This window comes from Brachionichthys hirsutus, chromosome 16, assembly GCF_040956055.1.
Source record: "Brachionichthys hirsutus isolate HB-005 chromosome 16, CSIRO-AGI_Bhir_v1, whole genome shotgun sequence".
NCBI classification, from domain to species: domain Eukaryota; kingdom Metazoa; phylum Chordata; class Actinopteri; order Lophiiformes; family Brachionichthyidae; genus Brachionichthys; species Brachionichthys hirsutus.
In genome coordinates, this window is record NC_090912.1 from 7595467 (window position 1) to 7611292 (window position 15826).

The window sequence follows — 15826 nt, forward strand, 5'->3', positions numbered from 1 at the left end:
TAGCTGAACAGAGCGAGAGGAAGATTCCCCAAGACTAAATAGCAGTCAGTGCATTGTAACACGGCGCCGGAATGGCTGTGCAAGTTCTCCGTTTTTAAACTTCTTCACTAACACAAGCATGAAGTTGGACTCTGCAGTCTGCACCTGTCTAAAGATCCGTCGTGCTTTACGGCGACGCAGCCGCGGGTCCGTCTTCATGTGTTGTGACGTCTCGGCCATCTTTTAAACGGCAGATTGTGGTTGCAAATGTTCAAAAAGTACCGAGTTGACATCAAATTCCGGCTGTTGGTAAATTATTGTGAGAAGGTTCAGCATGCGATGGGCGTATTTCAAACTAAGCATTTGTCGTCTCCCAACCCGTAAATCAACAAAATTCCTTTTCCGTTCCAGCATAAGCTGAAATAGGAGCCAGCATAGAGTATTTCTCCCCCCATGCGTCCCTTTGCTTGTTATTATGCACTGACTTAAATCGAAATGAACAGTCACAAACTTGTGGATGCTACAGATGTCTTCGGAAACAAGCTTTGTAAACCCGAAACTAGTAAATTGGTCGAATTTGGGATTTTGTCGATCCAACTGTCAGGAACATAAGCACGAAATAATGCTCCAAAATCTAGCGTTGATTTCTGTTTATGGGCCTGTGGCAGGCTTTAATCAACTTGTCGTTATCAATATGACTGGTAGATGCAATAATTTATGTATGCACTGAAAATACAAAGACATCTCGCATATTTGTGGTTAAATGGAGATGTTTAAAAACGTTCCGCAGTTCTTAGTGATGTTGTTGGAGAGAGGAGTGCCATTCCAGTATGTCAAGATTCTTCTACAAGATCCGAAAACCTGAATGTTATGACAGTAATAGCCTCGTGTGTTGTTTTTTTTGTTGTTTGTTTGTTTGGGGGGAGTAAAATCCACAAACATTTCGAAACCTAATTTTTGCTCGTGCAAATGATGTGTTCGAGTTGTTTTGTTCAAATTATATATATATATTGCATTTTGTTTTGTAATTAGTTGTTGACAGGACAGTCAGATATTTCCAAATGAAAATCTTTAAACAAGCTTTACTGTTTTAAATTGTTAAGGTGTAGAAATATTTGTCTAATGTTGAGTTCTTTGGTTTTTGTTACTCGCTAGATGACCTTCCATTGTTTCTAGAAATACAGATACAGAAAACGTAAAGAAAAAAAAAAAATCCTGTGATCTCTTTTTTGCAAATGTACCAAAAGTGGCTTACTTATTAAAGTCTGATAGCTTTTTTTTCTAGTGACTAGGCGCGTACTGTGGGGTAGCGCGTGATGTGATGTGTAAGTGGCAGTGTCGTTCACTGTATAGATGTCAATGCTGTGCTATTTAAAACAAATCTGTAGAGCTAAACTAGGTGGCGTAAACAAGGTCGGTTGTCTTTGTGCGTATCGGCATCTGTGATATCCTCCACTTCCTTGGTGTTAGTCGCGAATCATGTTCTCATTCGGAGTTTACGACATCTTGAGCCATGTTGAAATAGGATTGGGTGAAATGACATCGGTGGAGTTTAACCCTGAATACTTTACCCGGCACGGTACAGTGGTCCTGTCTTTGTGGAATATCATGTCCTCTGAGTACGTCCTCTGTGTGAGCGGCTTGATTGAAAGGAGGAGGAAGATTTCATCATCAAATTCTTTCCACAAAGCAGGAAATGAGATTTGAAAATATATATATATATAATTTCATAATATTTGCTTTTTGACACGACTAAATTACTTATAATGATGCTAATTTTATAATTTTCTTTTAGATTGTGTTTTTTTTTCTCAACGTTATAATGAAAATAGTGTTTTTGTAGAACTTAAAAAGCATCCTACAGACGGTGTAAATTTACCCACCGAACTTCGGGAATTTTTCGATTAAAAGCGGGAGGGTTTGTATGCACTTAAGCTCTCGCTTGTTTTGCTCAGGACAAAACAGGTCACTCTAAAAATGAACAAACTGTTCTAGATAAGAAGAATAGCGACAGCGATGGCAGCTCGGTTCACTCCCCCACCCCACCCCCCTTCTTTATAATAAGCATGTCATAAAGGGCTTCAATCCACAAAGAGACGCGGCACGAACACACAGAATTACAATCAACAGCCGCTGCCAGCAGCGCTCCCTCTGTGCCAAGTGCCGCATCACTCTCCAGATTTTACAGTGAAGGAGTTTTTACCCCTCAAGGTGAAAGCCGTCGTGTTATGACATTAACGGAATGCACTTCATACCAGATCTCACCCGGCTGCCGGTCGGAATGTCCGCATGATGTCGGCAAAGCATCTCGCCGCCGCCGCTCTCAGAGCTCCACCCCAGAGATGTGGGTGCTGGTTGCCCATTCTCACTTTGTCAACGCGCTTATAGCTATCTACATTGACTGGTAAACTGTGGGGAATATATATATATATATATATATATATATTTGACTCTTGACATAGCCCAGTATTGATGTTTGCGTCCTTATTGCTGTGGCGGTCTTCGTGGAGTGATTCGTTTTTTGGGGTTTTTTTCGTGTCAAGTGTCTTTAAAGGTGTTCGAGTGGCACCTTCGACCAATCTTTCAGATGACCGCTCACACACACACACACACACACATACAGGTGTATAATATGTAGCTACTGTAGGTATTAATGACCATTGTGAAAAAGTGACCCTTAATATGCAACTCAGTGGAAAGGTGTGAGAGAGTAGACGTAAGAGTAATCAATATTGTCAAGGTGACTATGGTCTGTTATTTAGTAAGTCTTGCTCTTTTGTATTATTTTATTGTAAAAGGTGCTTCTATTTTTGCCTTCGTGTATTATTATTTTTTAACCCCTGAATGGGGCGGCCCAATCGGCTCTTGTTTCTAGTGGCTGACATGTGAAAACTTTAATAGTGTGCAGCGGGAACAGCGGACAGGAAACATGGCATGGCTGCAGTCGAGCCCGACTCACGTCTTACTCTGGTCCTAAAGTCACTGAACGACCAGATCTAGACATTGGAGTTAGACCTCTGACTGAAACCTTTAGCTGTTCCATGAAACTTTGTGCACTGAGTGAAATGGATCCGACAATAGATTCTGTCACAAGGGCCATTTGCAATATTTTATTGTTTTTCTTTGGTGTGTGTGTGTTTTGTACGTTCGAGGTTCCTCTGCTGCTACACCTGGCATTAATTCTCATTGTTTGCTGTAGCACCATCCACGTTTCTGTGTCGGCTGTATTTGAAATTGATCTTAACACTGTAATTTGTTCTGCAGATTTTTGATTCTGTATGGCTTTATTTATTTCTTGTTTGTTTGTTGTTGTTGTTGTTTTTATGAGCAACATGTTGGAGAGGATCAATCACAGCACTTCTGTGATGGTTGAATTTAATGGCTTTCTTCATGGTCTTATGCTTTGTGAACAGTTGACTGTGCAGGTTTTTTTTTTTTTTTTTTCAAAGTTGTGTGTTTCAAAGGTATAAAAATCAGACTTAAAGCAAGTAATACGAAGTGGATAATCTGTTTTTGTTATTTTTCCTGTATGGGTTGTTCTAAAATACTGCAGTACTTTGTATGAAAACAGACAATAGTTAATTGTAACTATTTATAAATTAAATTATTGTACTTTTTGCAATCTGTAGATAAGTACCGGTACTATGTATTCATATATACAGTAACAACTGTGGATTTAAATGTGATTCTCTGAGGTGTCTAAGTTATTGATGTATATATTGTATGTTTGTTGATACAGCTTACTTTATTTTCTATAAGACCAATAAAAATCTTTTGGAAAAGGATTTTTAAGTGCTGCTGTTCTATCTTTGGTGACTTTTTAAACACTGCTAAGAAAAATGGGGATTGGTCATATTCTCTGGTGTCATTGACCTACTTTGGTACTTGGTAAAAAAAATAAAATAAAATGGGTGGGGACAGCTTTTTTGACATCCAGAGTGGGTTTGAGAAGACTGTGATCATTTAGATGGCATGATTTCCTTTTCTATGATCCAAAAAAAGCTGTTGGATGACCCACTTTGGTGAACCTCGGTGGACATATTTTTGGCCTGACACAAGTAAAACATTAGAGTCATGAAGGATGTCTAGGTGTGCTTGTCCTAGATTAGGAGGAGCGGTGAGTTAGTCATCTGTGCTCCCCGTGGGGCTTCTAACCCCCTCCTCTGTCTCAGCGCACCTCATCAAGCATCGCCGCCCGCAGCAGCATTTTCAACCCTAGCATATTCCAACCCCCCCCCCCCCCCCCCCGAGAGAACACACAGAGGGCTAAAGATGGGCTGCATCTTACCCCCCCGCATGCCTCCAGACTGTTGCAGTGTGGTTTTTGTTCTCTTAAATGAAGAGGGGGGGGCACAGGTCTGTGTGACCTGTGCCTTAGAACAGGCTCCTCTCCCTCCTCGGCTGCCTTGCCCCAGACAAGGTGGATGGGCTGGTGGGCAATCTAGGACAGCATTCGTCATCTTCACCCGTTTTTCTGCAGCAGGTGCCTCTGCCCCATTTCTTTGACCACAGCCCCCCCGCTGTGCAATTAATGTCTCCACGTCCTCATCAGCGAGGCTGTTCATTCAGCACGTCTTGCGATGCAAAAAGCTTGGCATGGAGCGCCACCCTCAAATGTCACAGCAGAGGACACTGTGCTTGTTTAGAAGACACACTGCGCCAGATGAGACTAGGCATTCACATCGGCGCTTATTTGAATGACTTAAGTGATGTTGCAGCCGGACATAAACCCTCATCCTCATTCAAATTCTATATATTTTTTTTCCAGGGAGCAGTGCTATTGTGGGAATAAGGAGAAGCCAATGTGCATTTCTGCTTAATGGAATAGTAGAGACAAGGCTGCAGATATCAACACATGAAATATTTCTGCTCATGAGTCTTACCTTGCTCCAGCTTAACATTTTGAGGAGGTGTCCCTCTGCTGGTCCTTGTGCGTAAAGGCCAGGGCATTTATTCCACTTACCCAGCGGTGGAACAAAACATTCCTAATGTAATTACTTAAGCGTCAAAAGTCACAAGTGCACTCAAAATCTTTCCGACAGAGACAAAAAATGTCTACATATACAGTTTTTTTTCAAAAGAAAAAGGTCTAATTTTTCCAGTTACTGATTACTTCATCACTATAATGTTTCCACCGGTATAGAGTTAATAGAATCACTTTATTGATGGGCATCTTATAGTATTCCATGATCATTTATTAAAGCTTGATAAATATTTTATGTTAAAGGTCAACCAGTTATATGAGTAGTTCTGTGTTTTACGAGTATAAAGTGTCATCAACCTGGAATACTGAAGTCAAATACCTCAACGTTTTACTTTGGTAGTAAACTTACATTGGTATCCTTTCATCCCAAGAGTACAATCTAATGCAGAGTTCGGATTTTTATTAGCAAGTTGAGTGAAGTTTTAATTCATCTTCTCAGGGGTAAGTTTAATGGTTGAATAAACTATTTAACAAGTAGACCTAAACATATGTTTTTAAACACAGTTTTGGCCAGCGCTTCTGTAAGTGTTTTACATTCTTTAGATATTTAACCTCGGCCTTTTTTTTTAATTTTGATTCATTTTTTTCATCATTACATAAACACAACATTATTTATCAAATATTCTGTAAAAAACAACAACACTTCTTTATGTTATTTTAATCACGGCAGTTATTTGAAAGGGATAACTTCCATAAAAGATGACGATAATATGTAAACAGGAATTTCACCATTTGATTCGTTTCATTATTTAAGATAAGATCACGTGCCAGTGGATCAAAGCCGCTATTATGTAACTACATGTCGGCTGAGCGCCGGCCCTTCATCGGATGATCCAGCAGTGCGTCAAGCTGACCGCAGGAAATAAACAGCGTCCGGTTTGACTTTATCAAAAATAAAATCCTTGACCACAAATAGCGATAGTCTGGCTTTATTTATATCGCGCTCGCTTTCTTTGTCGCGTACTTGATTTCTGTGGATGAATTGACGCAAAGGTCTTCGTGCGTCGTGCGTCGTGCGTCGCCTGCCCGGCAGAGAGGAGGCGTTGGCGCACCGCGCCAGGACAACATAGAAACCGGCGGCTGTCCTGCGGCTGGAAGCGTCAACACGAAACCGGGACGCCCCCGATATCTGTCTCATTCGGAGGAAGACTCTCTGTTTCCTTGACAGGTCACCTCACCGGCGTTCAAAATGATGAAGAACGGACATCCCCATCCCCAGGTGAGCCCGGCTGCCGGGGAAGAGGCAGGGACGACCCCCGACCCTGCTGCCCGCAGCCCCGAGAAGAGACGGCGAGGAGGAGTCCGAGTGTGGTGCGACGGCTGGTGAGTCCTCCTCATTGATTCACCGCGCCGATGCAGATCCCACTACGTTGTGGGTGATCGATCACACCTATAGCATGAATGAATGTCACCTCCGGTATCAGAGGACGGGCCCGCTGCAGGCTGCAGACCTGCTGTCTTAATTCACAACTAAACTTTTAATTGAACATGTTTTCGTCTCCGTTACACCTTTAGAGTTTTAACCAACGTTACTTGGGGATTTGTCTGATTCCATAACCTTTACCTGATGTGACACAGTATATACTGTATATATATATATATATATATATGTTATTTTATTTTTTAATAAGACAACAGTGTTAAGTGATGCACGCCAGCCAGTGGTTTGCAGTTGCATCACAACAGTAAGCTTGGGTTGGTGACTCAACATCCCCACAGGTGTGAGTGCTTGTTGTGTGAGCCCTGTGATGAGCCGATGGCCCCCCAGGCCTCACCCTGCCCCTTGCCAAATGTCAACATGGGGTTAGGCCTCTGCAAGGAGTAAGAGCTTATAAAAAAAAATGGAGGGATGTGTACTGAGCTTAGTTTATTTTACCATCTTTTCATTCATTTATTCAATAATTCATTCATTCATTCATTAATTTTCTTGCTCCAACATCCGGGTGATGGGATCTACTGAAACCTATCCCAGCAGTCTAAGGGCAGGAGGCGGGGTACACCCTGGACAGGCCGCCAGTTCACCGCAGGGCGTCTTCTCGTCTTTTTACCTTTCCTCTTATCTGATCTGATCAAAGTTAAGCAAAGGTTATCCAAGTACGTATCATTCCCTCTTAGCTTTACATAGCTTAACATATCAAATTTAAATTTTCCTTTCATGCCATGAGCAAAACGTTTTTTTCAGTTGTTGACAAAGATGATTCAAATTTAAAATGAGCCAAAATTATGGCTGAATTCAGCAGTACTTATTAAGTATATATGCTTTTCAAAGAATCATTCCACGAAATATATATTATATTACACTTTTATGAAATAATAATACTACTTACACTTTCAAAGTACATCTGATGTACTTTACATTGTACTATTTCTAAGAATAATGGCAATAAGAAGCACATGCACACACCACACATGCATACATGCTTATTTGAGGAGGGGGAGGAAGGGCAAAGCCGGATCACCGCGTTCAAACTCCATGCTATAGCTGCAGCACAAATGTTTTAAAGTTCTGTGCTGAAAAGCCAGGAATATTTTTGGCGCTCTGATAGTGGGTCTGTCTCTGTGTTTTGATGGAATGTGGCAGGATATTTGGGATGCCGGAATATTTAGTGGTGGGGTGAGCAAAGGGAACCAATGTCGACAGAGTTAATGCAGAGCTAATTACCTGCAGTAACCTTTCCAGCAGACTCTTTGCCATGACTACTGGATGCTTGTTCATCCGGTTCCCGTCACATGACTGCCCCCTTGTTGACATGTAGCCATGTCGGCAGCACGAGATGAAAATCCTAAGGAAAGAACACAGTTACATTCTAACTCGTGAAACATTTCTTATTGGTCATCCTGGAAAGTATCAAAGATCAGCCGTCAGAGACGCGTCACCACGCGGGGGTTCAAGGTCCACTTCCACTCTGTATCCCTGCTTGACTATGTGTATGCTATTTGAAACCTCAGTGAGGCGTGCTCCTATGCAGACTATTGGTATCCTGAGCATTAAACAAGTATTCAATACAAAACATATTCCTAGTCAAAAAGTATCGCACAGAATTCAATGGAAGCCTCACCAGAATATCAAGATTTCTACTTTTGACATTGTGTTCTGTAGTCTTCTCTAGAAAAGAAGAGACTGAAGGTGAGCAGGATTTAAACAGAGTATATCCAATCCACTTTATTTATAAAGAACATTTCGCAAGTTGCGAAGACTCAACAAAGTGCTGTACAACCCCAAAAATAAAAACAAACACCAGTACATACAATTCTACACTGTAAAAATAGACAAGCAACACAACAATAGACAGTAAAACAGGGTTAAAAACCACAGAAAACTCTCAACTAGAGCTAAAAGCCAGGAGCGAAGTGGAGGAGATGAAGATGCTGAGGTTCTCCTTGGGAGTGACCAGGTTGGATCGGATTAGAAATGAGACAACAAGAGGGACAGTGAAGGTTAGACGTTTTGGAGACAAGGACAGAGAGGACAGACTTTGATGGTTTGGACATGTCCAGAGGAGAGACAGGGTGAAGAGGAGCAAGTTGATTTGCTGTGGCGACCCCGGATGGGAGAAGCCGAAAGTACAGTCGTAGTATTTTGCACAGAATAAGTTGCGTTCTGTCACTGTGTGCACAAATGTCTGTTGAGTTTTGCGCTTGAGAAGCCCGGTGCTGTTTGGGTGTCCGCTAACCGGCTACAGAATTAATATTTCATCAACCCGTGACGATGCTATCATGATCTGCTCCTGCTAAAAAATACAACAGGAATACGGTGACACGTGTTCAGTCATCTAGCTCGTAGCAAAGCATGCAGCCCCCCCTGGACTGATGTAACTCTGGGTCCTCTGGGGTGGGGGTCCCCCTCTATTCAGTCACATTCAAAGATTTGTTGACAAAAATGTTTGTGACTGGATGATAAAAAGGAGCCCAACGGCCTAGTAACAGTTGCAAGCGCAGTGGAGCCTGCTTTCTAGTCCAGGTTGTGGATAATGATGTTACACCTGGGAACAGATGCCGTCTTTCATTGGTGGAAAAACAACATGGGATTCTCTTACTGGGGCTGCGTACATGCTGTGGTTCTGGCAGCTTCCTTATTGATTACTGCTATTCATAGTAGAACTACCATCTTACACCCGACTCATGAGAGTGCTGACGCGCAAAATACCGTTCCAAGGAGGGCGATGTTTTGCCCGTTTTAATGTGTGGTAGCCATTGTTAATGTTAGCCATCTTTTGTCATTTCTCCAGGTTAATTGCGGTCACTGAATTGCTGACGCTTACAGTCACTACTTCCCTAAATGAATAAGAGCAGCTACTCCTATTAGACTCAATGTCAGTGAGGCCTGCAGTCGCTTCCGTCTGTCGGAACGCCTTCCTCGCTTTTGGTGAATATTAGGCATCGATATCATGTTTCAAAGTAGGACAGAAAGGCAAAGGATGAGGTTGATGCCATTGGCTGGTTGCCGTGATAGTGATAGAAGGCCAACGCCCATCTGTCCTCTGTTACTATGCTAGATTACCCTATTACAATCTCTGTGCTAATCTAATTATCTCCAGATGGCCACATAGCCAGGGCTGAGTAAAACGGAAAGAAACACGCCGTGATGTCGACTTTTTTTTTTAATGTTGAGACTTAGAGGAGATCTCATAAAACAATGGGTGAGACAGGTGGGCCATGACATCAGGAACACAGGAGGTGCTGATGGATTGCGTTGCGTTTCATGTTTGAACCCATTCACTTAGAAAACATGAGTATTTGATTCATTTCACAGTTATTTAATTAACTTTCTTGTTAATTGCATGTTGTTGCGAACGCATCTTGATGACGCGTTCATGAATAGAGGAGACATTTAAGGATTTAATGTACACAGTTGAGAAAAGTCTGAGTTTCAAATTTTACACAATTCACACAATCCCTTATCCTTGTCCATCAGCTTTAAAAAAGTTGTTTTAAAAAATTCATAGAATTTTTTGTGCTTCACAGAAGTTGTCTAAATATTTCTGGTGGTTCTTCTCATTTTGTCTTCCCAGCTATGATATGGTCCACTATGGCCACTCCAACCAGTTGAGACAGGCCAAGGCTTTGGGCGATTACCTCATTGTGGGCGTGCACACAGACAGTAAGGACCGTTAACAGAACTGTCATGGTTCCCACATCTACTGTTCTTCCCTTACAGGTGAAATAGCAATAACAGCATCATTTGTATACATCAAACGATATTGGAAACCGCACAAAGGAAATATATCTAAAGTTGTAACTCATCGTCTTTAAAGTATGTGCTTATTCTGAATTTCGCTACAGCAACATTTCTAAAAAAAAAAGTTTGTATGAGATAAAAAGAACATTTTATGACATTCAAAAGCACCTGGTTGGATAGTTCAGGCGAAGACATTCATTGGCAACAGGTGACAGTATATGAGTAACCATTAAAGGGACATCCTGGAGACGCTCGGGCGTCCACAAGCAAATATGGGGAAGTGCTTCAATCTGCCTGTGCAGATAGTTCTAAACAGGAATAAACAGTTTAGGAACATTTCTTTAAAAACAGTTGTAGAGGAGCAGTGTCTTTCCCAGTATAGAGACCATTATATCATAGAATAGAATTGGAAGCAACAAGGATGAAAATCAACACTGGATGATCCCTGATCCCGGATAGCACCACGTTAAAAAACGGTTACGATTCTTTCCTTTGAAACCACACAACACACACACACCCCAACACAATTTGCCACTGAATATACAACTATAAACTTTATATCAGCAACATGCAGAAATGTCACTGACTTCTCTGGACCAGAGCTCTCTCTGGGGATGGACTGACACAAAGTAGCAAACTGCCATCTGGTACAACGAGTCCACATTTCAAAGCGTTCTTGGAAATTATTGCTTTTACCAGGCATGGCTCCGTCTGGGCCTGCGGGGCCTGGGTCCGTGTCAACCTCTGTTAATTTGCCTTGTCAGTTCATAACAAGCCAGGAACCAGCTCTGCCTTATACAGCCTGGAGGGGTTTTTATTTGATTGTGATGCTTCCCAGTGTTAGTTGTTCCACGCAATAACCAGCGTGCAAATAATCATCCTGACATGACTCATCTTACCTTCCCTTGAAACACTTTTGTAGCATTCTGACATTTATTGTCAACAGGAATAGTGTGGAACACATGTGTCAAACTCAAGGCCCGGGGGCCAAATGTGGCCCTCCAAGTCATTTGTTTTTGTAAAATGCTGCATCTGTCACACATGTTCTTAACAGCCCACATTTGTTGGTTGTTCTGCAGTTCTGCCCCTCTCAACTGTGACAAAAGAGTTTTGAACAAAGTTAATGCCATAACTTGTGTTGGATGATATTTTTCTTTCTTTATTATTTAATATTATTTACTTGAATAAGTTTGATTATTGCTCGATGGAGTAGTGTGGTTTTCTTAACCTGATCAATTGAATGGATTTATGTTATAATAACAGCAATAATCTATCCATATATTTTTACAACTATACAATTGAATATGCAATGTTTGTAACTTAAGTAGTGAACTGATCAAACGGAAAAATTCAGCAACATGGCAATAACAATAGCAGCACTCTGCAGTCAGGAGATTAATAATCTGCTGGCGGTGACTATTGAAAGTTATTTGAACTTTTGTTTTTTCCAGCTTGTGCTGACATGTTGACCCCGGCTACATATGGCACTCAGGATCAGCACCGGACAGCTCCATAGGCTACATATGGAGCTGTCCAGTGCTGATCCTGAAAGTGCCGTCTTTTCCGCGGCATTGACTCGGGGAATGTTCTTTATCTTGCCCACTACGGTTGTTTTTTTTGGTTTGCTCATGTCCATGACAAGACAAGGTGGTGGCTTTTTGGTTTTGTTTTGATTTTGTATCGATTATCTTTGTTCCTGCGTGGTGATTGCATTTGAATGGAACTTTTCCACATTATTAGATGTGTTAGTTTATTCCCATCACAAACTTTGCTTCATACTTGTGATTTTTTTCTCATTTACAGTATGGCTTTATCTCTAACAATTTTTAAGTTACAACCTTTAAAAAAGTGATATCAAAACTGAATATTTTATTGTAATTACTGTGGAGGCTAAAGAGTTAAATAAAATAAATAAATAGTTATTTAACAGCAGTAGTTACATTTATTTTACATGAAATGACATTTGACATTTTTTACTGTGTCACGGTTTACATTTGGCCTTTGGAGGACAAACATAATGCTAATGTGGCCCTTGGAGAAAATTAGTTTGAGACCCCTGCTGTAGAATATCAACTTCCTCTTCCTGCACCGTGGCTCCAAAATATCTAAATGTCGCTGGCTGCATGTCAAGAGTGTCACGCTCAGGGCGATTCCTGTCTTCATTTTGTGATCTCAGTTGACGGTTGTGCGAGTGTGCCGACAGTACTGCTAGAGCGAATGTGACTTGCTTTCAAGGTGAGATTGCAAAGCACAAGGGCCCACCGGTCTTCACTCAGGAGGAGAGATACAAGATGGTGCGGGCCATAAAATGGGTGGACGAAGTTGTGGAAGGAGCGCCTTATGTCACCACCCTCGGGACCCTCGACAAGTACAACTGTGACTTCTGCGTGCACGGAGGTGCAGTAAATCATTACTTCATATATTTTTTTTGCACACACTAGTAGCGTAGAGTCTTAAGTGGTGTTGATCATGTGCAAATATATTATAGAATTTGGATTTGTTATTAGCTGATGACAGCTGTGTGTCGTGTGTCGCTGTTTCAGATGACATAACGCTAACAGTCGACGGGAAAGACACATACGAGGAGGTGAAGAGGTCGGGCCGGTACAGGTGAGTAACCGTGCAGTAGACATTAACAGTGTTGTGGGTGGCTGTGCCCCATTTTTTGAGTTGCTGTCATATGCGTTGGGTAATTGCAGGGAGTGCCTGAGAACGCAGGGAGTGTCAACCACAGACCTGGTCGGCAGGATGCTGTTGATGACCAAAGCACACCACAGCAACATTGTGAGCGCAGCCTCGTCCTCTGTGCACGCCCTGCCCGACACAGCGCAAGCCCTGATTTGATCCTCTCTTCCCTTTCCAGGACAGTTCAGACTATCAGCACCACACAGACAACTTTGGAAAGGTAGACACCGCACATATTTCAAGAGGATTTAAAGCTTCATTTGTCATCTCGTCAACACGAACCCCTCGGCATGCTGCCACACAGCTGCCATGCAGGCCAGTGCAGGTCGTCCCATTATTGACCAAAAGGCTTCACTGTGTGATCGACATTATAATCAGGGCTCGCTCACGAAGAGTGATTGTTCCTTACAACGCAATGAATTTCAAAATAGTGGGACAGCAAAATGTGTAAATGTTAATTGGGCAGAGGTTAAGAGACATTTCCAAGTTCATGGTTGACCATAAATGGAGTTACTATTTGGGCCACTAGATGGTGATGATGCAGCGTTGTAGTCCCGCCACCGACAGCTACGCTGAAGTTCATCTGACTCCTCTGACACTTCCCACTCATTGTGCCTGTTTCTCCATTATGCGGCTCACAGGGCCAAAAAGGGCACAGTCCCTGGACGGGGGTGTCTCAGTTCCTTCAAACTTCACAGAAGATCATCCAGTTTGCCTCAGGACAGGAACCTCAGCCGGGAGACACCATCATCTACGTGGCAGGATCTTTTGACCTCTTCCGTATCCTTTTACAACCATTAAAACAATAGCAGTCACTTTTTTAAGATTGTATACGCAGTTCAGTAAACTGAGCGGCTGCTGCCTCTGTCACGAGTGCTATCGTCTGCTCTTCTTTACTTGTCTATCAGACATCGGCCATGTGGACTTCCTGGAAGCAGTGCACAAACTAGCAGACAAGCCATACATTATAGTGGGATTGCACTTTGATCAGGTGCGTCTCCTTTGTGCTATTTTGCACAGACAATCACTGCCTCCTTGAGTTCATTGTATTTCTTACAACAGAATTTGTTGCTTCTTGTCATATTTTTCAGGAGGTGAATCGATACAAAGGTAAAAACTACCCCATCATGAATGTCCACGAGAGGACTCTCAGCGTCCTGGCTTGTCCAGTGGGTTCTTCCCTTGATCTTTCCTCATCAATGCAGTATTTTGGCAGTTAAACTTATGCATTTGCAGCACGGTTTGTGGGATTCATGATTTCCTATGTTTCCTTTTCCACAGTATGTTTCAGAAGTAGTGATTGGCGCACCGTTTGTGGTAACAAAATATTTGCTTGACCACTTCAAGGTAAGTAGTTGCCTCTTACGATTGTCCCTGCAGTTAAAAATGAACGGAGCAACACAATTTTGAATCCACAGGTGGATCTTGTATGTCATGGAAAGACAGAAATATGTCCTGACAAAGATGGCTCGGACCCTTATGCTGTAAGAGTTTTAACATTCTCCACATCCATCAAAGGTTGTTTCACTGAGAATCGATGAGGCCTATTCATTTGGACGTGTTTTGTTCATGTCCAGGAGCCGAGCAGGAAAGGAATCCTGCGAACCATTGACAGCGGGAACAGCCTCACCACAGATGCCATTGTGCAGAGGATAATCAAAAACCGGTAAAAACGGCATCAAAGTGTTAACTTTAGCGCTGTCGCCAAACAGCAAACAAGGTTCCAGGTTTGATTCCTTTCTTTGTGGAGTTTGTATGTTCTTCCTGTGTCTGCGTGGGTTTTCTCCGGTTTCCTCCCACCTCCAGAAGATATGCACTTGAGGTGAATTGATCACGCCAAATTGTCCGGAGGTGTGAGTGTGTGTTTGACTGGTTGTCTTGTGTAGGCCTATGATGCACAGGCGACACGTCCGGGGTGTACCGCGCCTCCCGCCCATAGTCAGCTGGGATAGGCTCCAGCAACACCCGTGACCCCACAAGGCAGCTAAAATTACTGTCAACAAAACGAGTCAGGTCGCCTCGCCTACAAGAAAATGGATGGATGTTATATTTGTATTTATTTGGTACTTGATACTTTTCTTTGTCTGAGATTAGGTTGCTATTTGAAGCCAGGAACCAGAAGAAAGAGGCCAAAGAGATTGCCGTGATGCAGGTCATGAAACGACGAGAGGAGGAAAAGAATGGCCCAAAAACAAGCCCCATCAACCACGTGTCATCTTAACCCTGACAAGCTCAGTTAATCTTAATTCATGTACCGTAGAAAGAAAGAAAGAAAGAAAGAAAGAAAGAGACAGAAAGAAAAGGAAAACAACCTTTTTATACATGTTATTATAACCTCCACACACAAGCCTGTCTAATTACAGCAATCTCTCTGACTGTCTGTTTACAGCCAGGATGGCTTAGTCTGCTGTGGTATCATCAGGTATACTGTGTGTGTGTGTGTGTGTGTGAATGATTTGTTATGATGATCAAAAATAATGGACAAATAAGTGTTTGTGTGCATATTATATATATAGTACTGTATATGTACACTGTACATATGTGTATATAAAACTTATTTGTCCAATATTTTGTCTCTGTTATTATTCTGCTATAATGGAGATTATCAGGATCGTCATCCATCTGAGCATTTGTTCAGGCATTGAAATTTGTTATTTCTGTGAGGTGTTTTCTGTTTTCTGCCTGCAGTAGGCATAGCCTGACAACTGAATTACCTTTGTATAAAGTGTATGAATGTTTTATGAAGTGATTTCAGTCTCTGGGGTTAAAATCACTTGGGAATTTTGGAATATAATCAACCTTCATCTACTTTGGGCTCTCTGGATGAGCGAAGGTGCCGATGGACAGATGTACATATCAGACTGGGATGCTATCAGATTGCACTGATTGCTCAGAAATCATCTGAACTGTTCTGTTCCATTGGTAGAGCAGGTTTTTAACTAAATGCACACAGATGACCAGTTCAGTGCATTTTTTGCATTTTTTTGGGGGGGAACCAG

General features: G+C 42.1%; 1 protein-coding gene across 1 annotated transcript; it reads left to right on the plus strand.

Moving 5' to 3' along the window:
- The first annotated feature begins 6152 nt into the window (after positions 1-6152).
- Positions 6153-15233, plus strand: LOC137905805 (ethanolamine-phosphate cytidylyltransferase-like). The gene is made up of 13 exons (XM_068750067.1): positions 6153-6286; positions 9976-10064; positions 12378-12539; positions 12686-12752; positions 12842-12926; positions 13006-13047; positions 13460-13607; positions 13736-13818; positions 13919-13996; positions 14109-14174; positions 14246-14311; positions 14405-14493; positions 14922-15233. Exons 1-13 carry the CDS (start codon positions 6153-6155, stop codon positions 15046-15048), a joined length of 1236 nt encoding a protein of 411 aa, XP_068606168.1. The 3' UTR covers positions 15049-15233.
- Positions 15234-15826: the final 593 nt, after the last annotated feature.

Coding starts and splice junctions, on each gene's coding strand:
- LOC137905805 (XM_068750067.1), top strand. CDS start 6,153: ATGATGAAGAACGGACATCCCCATCCCCAGGTGAGCCCGGCTGCCGGG. Junction 12,927..13,005: donor AAGCACACCACAGCAACATT/GTGAGCGCAGCC, acceptor TTCCCTTTCCAG/GACAGTTCAGACTATCAGCA. Junction 14,494..14,921: donor CAGAGGATAATCAAAAACCG/GTAAAAACGGCA, acceptor GTCTGAGATTAG/GTTGCTATTTGAAGCCAGGA.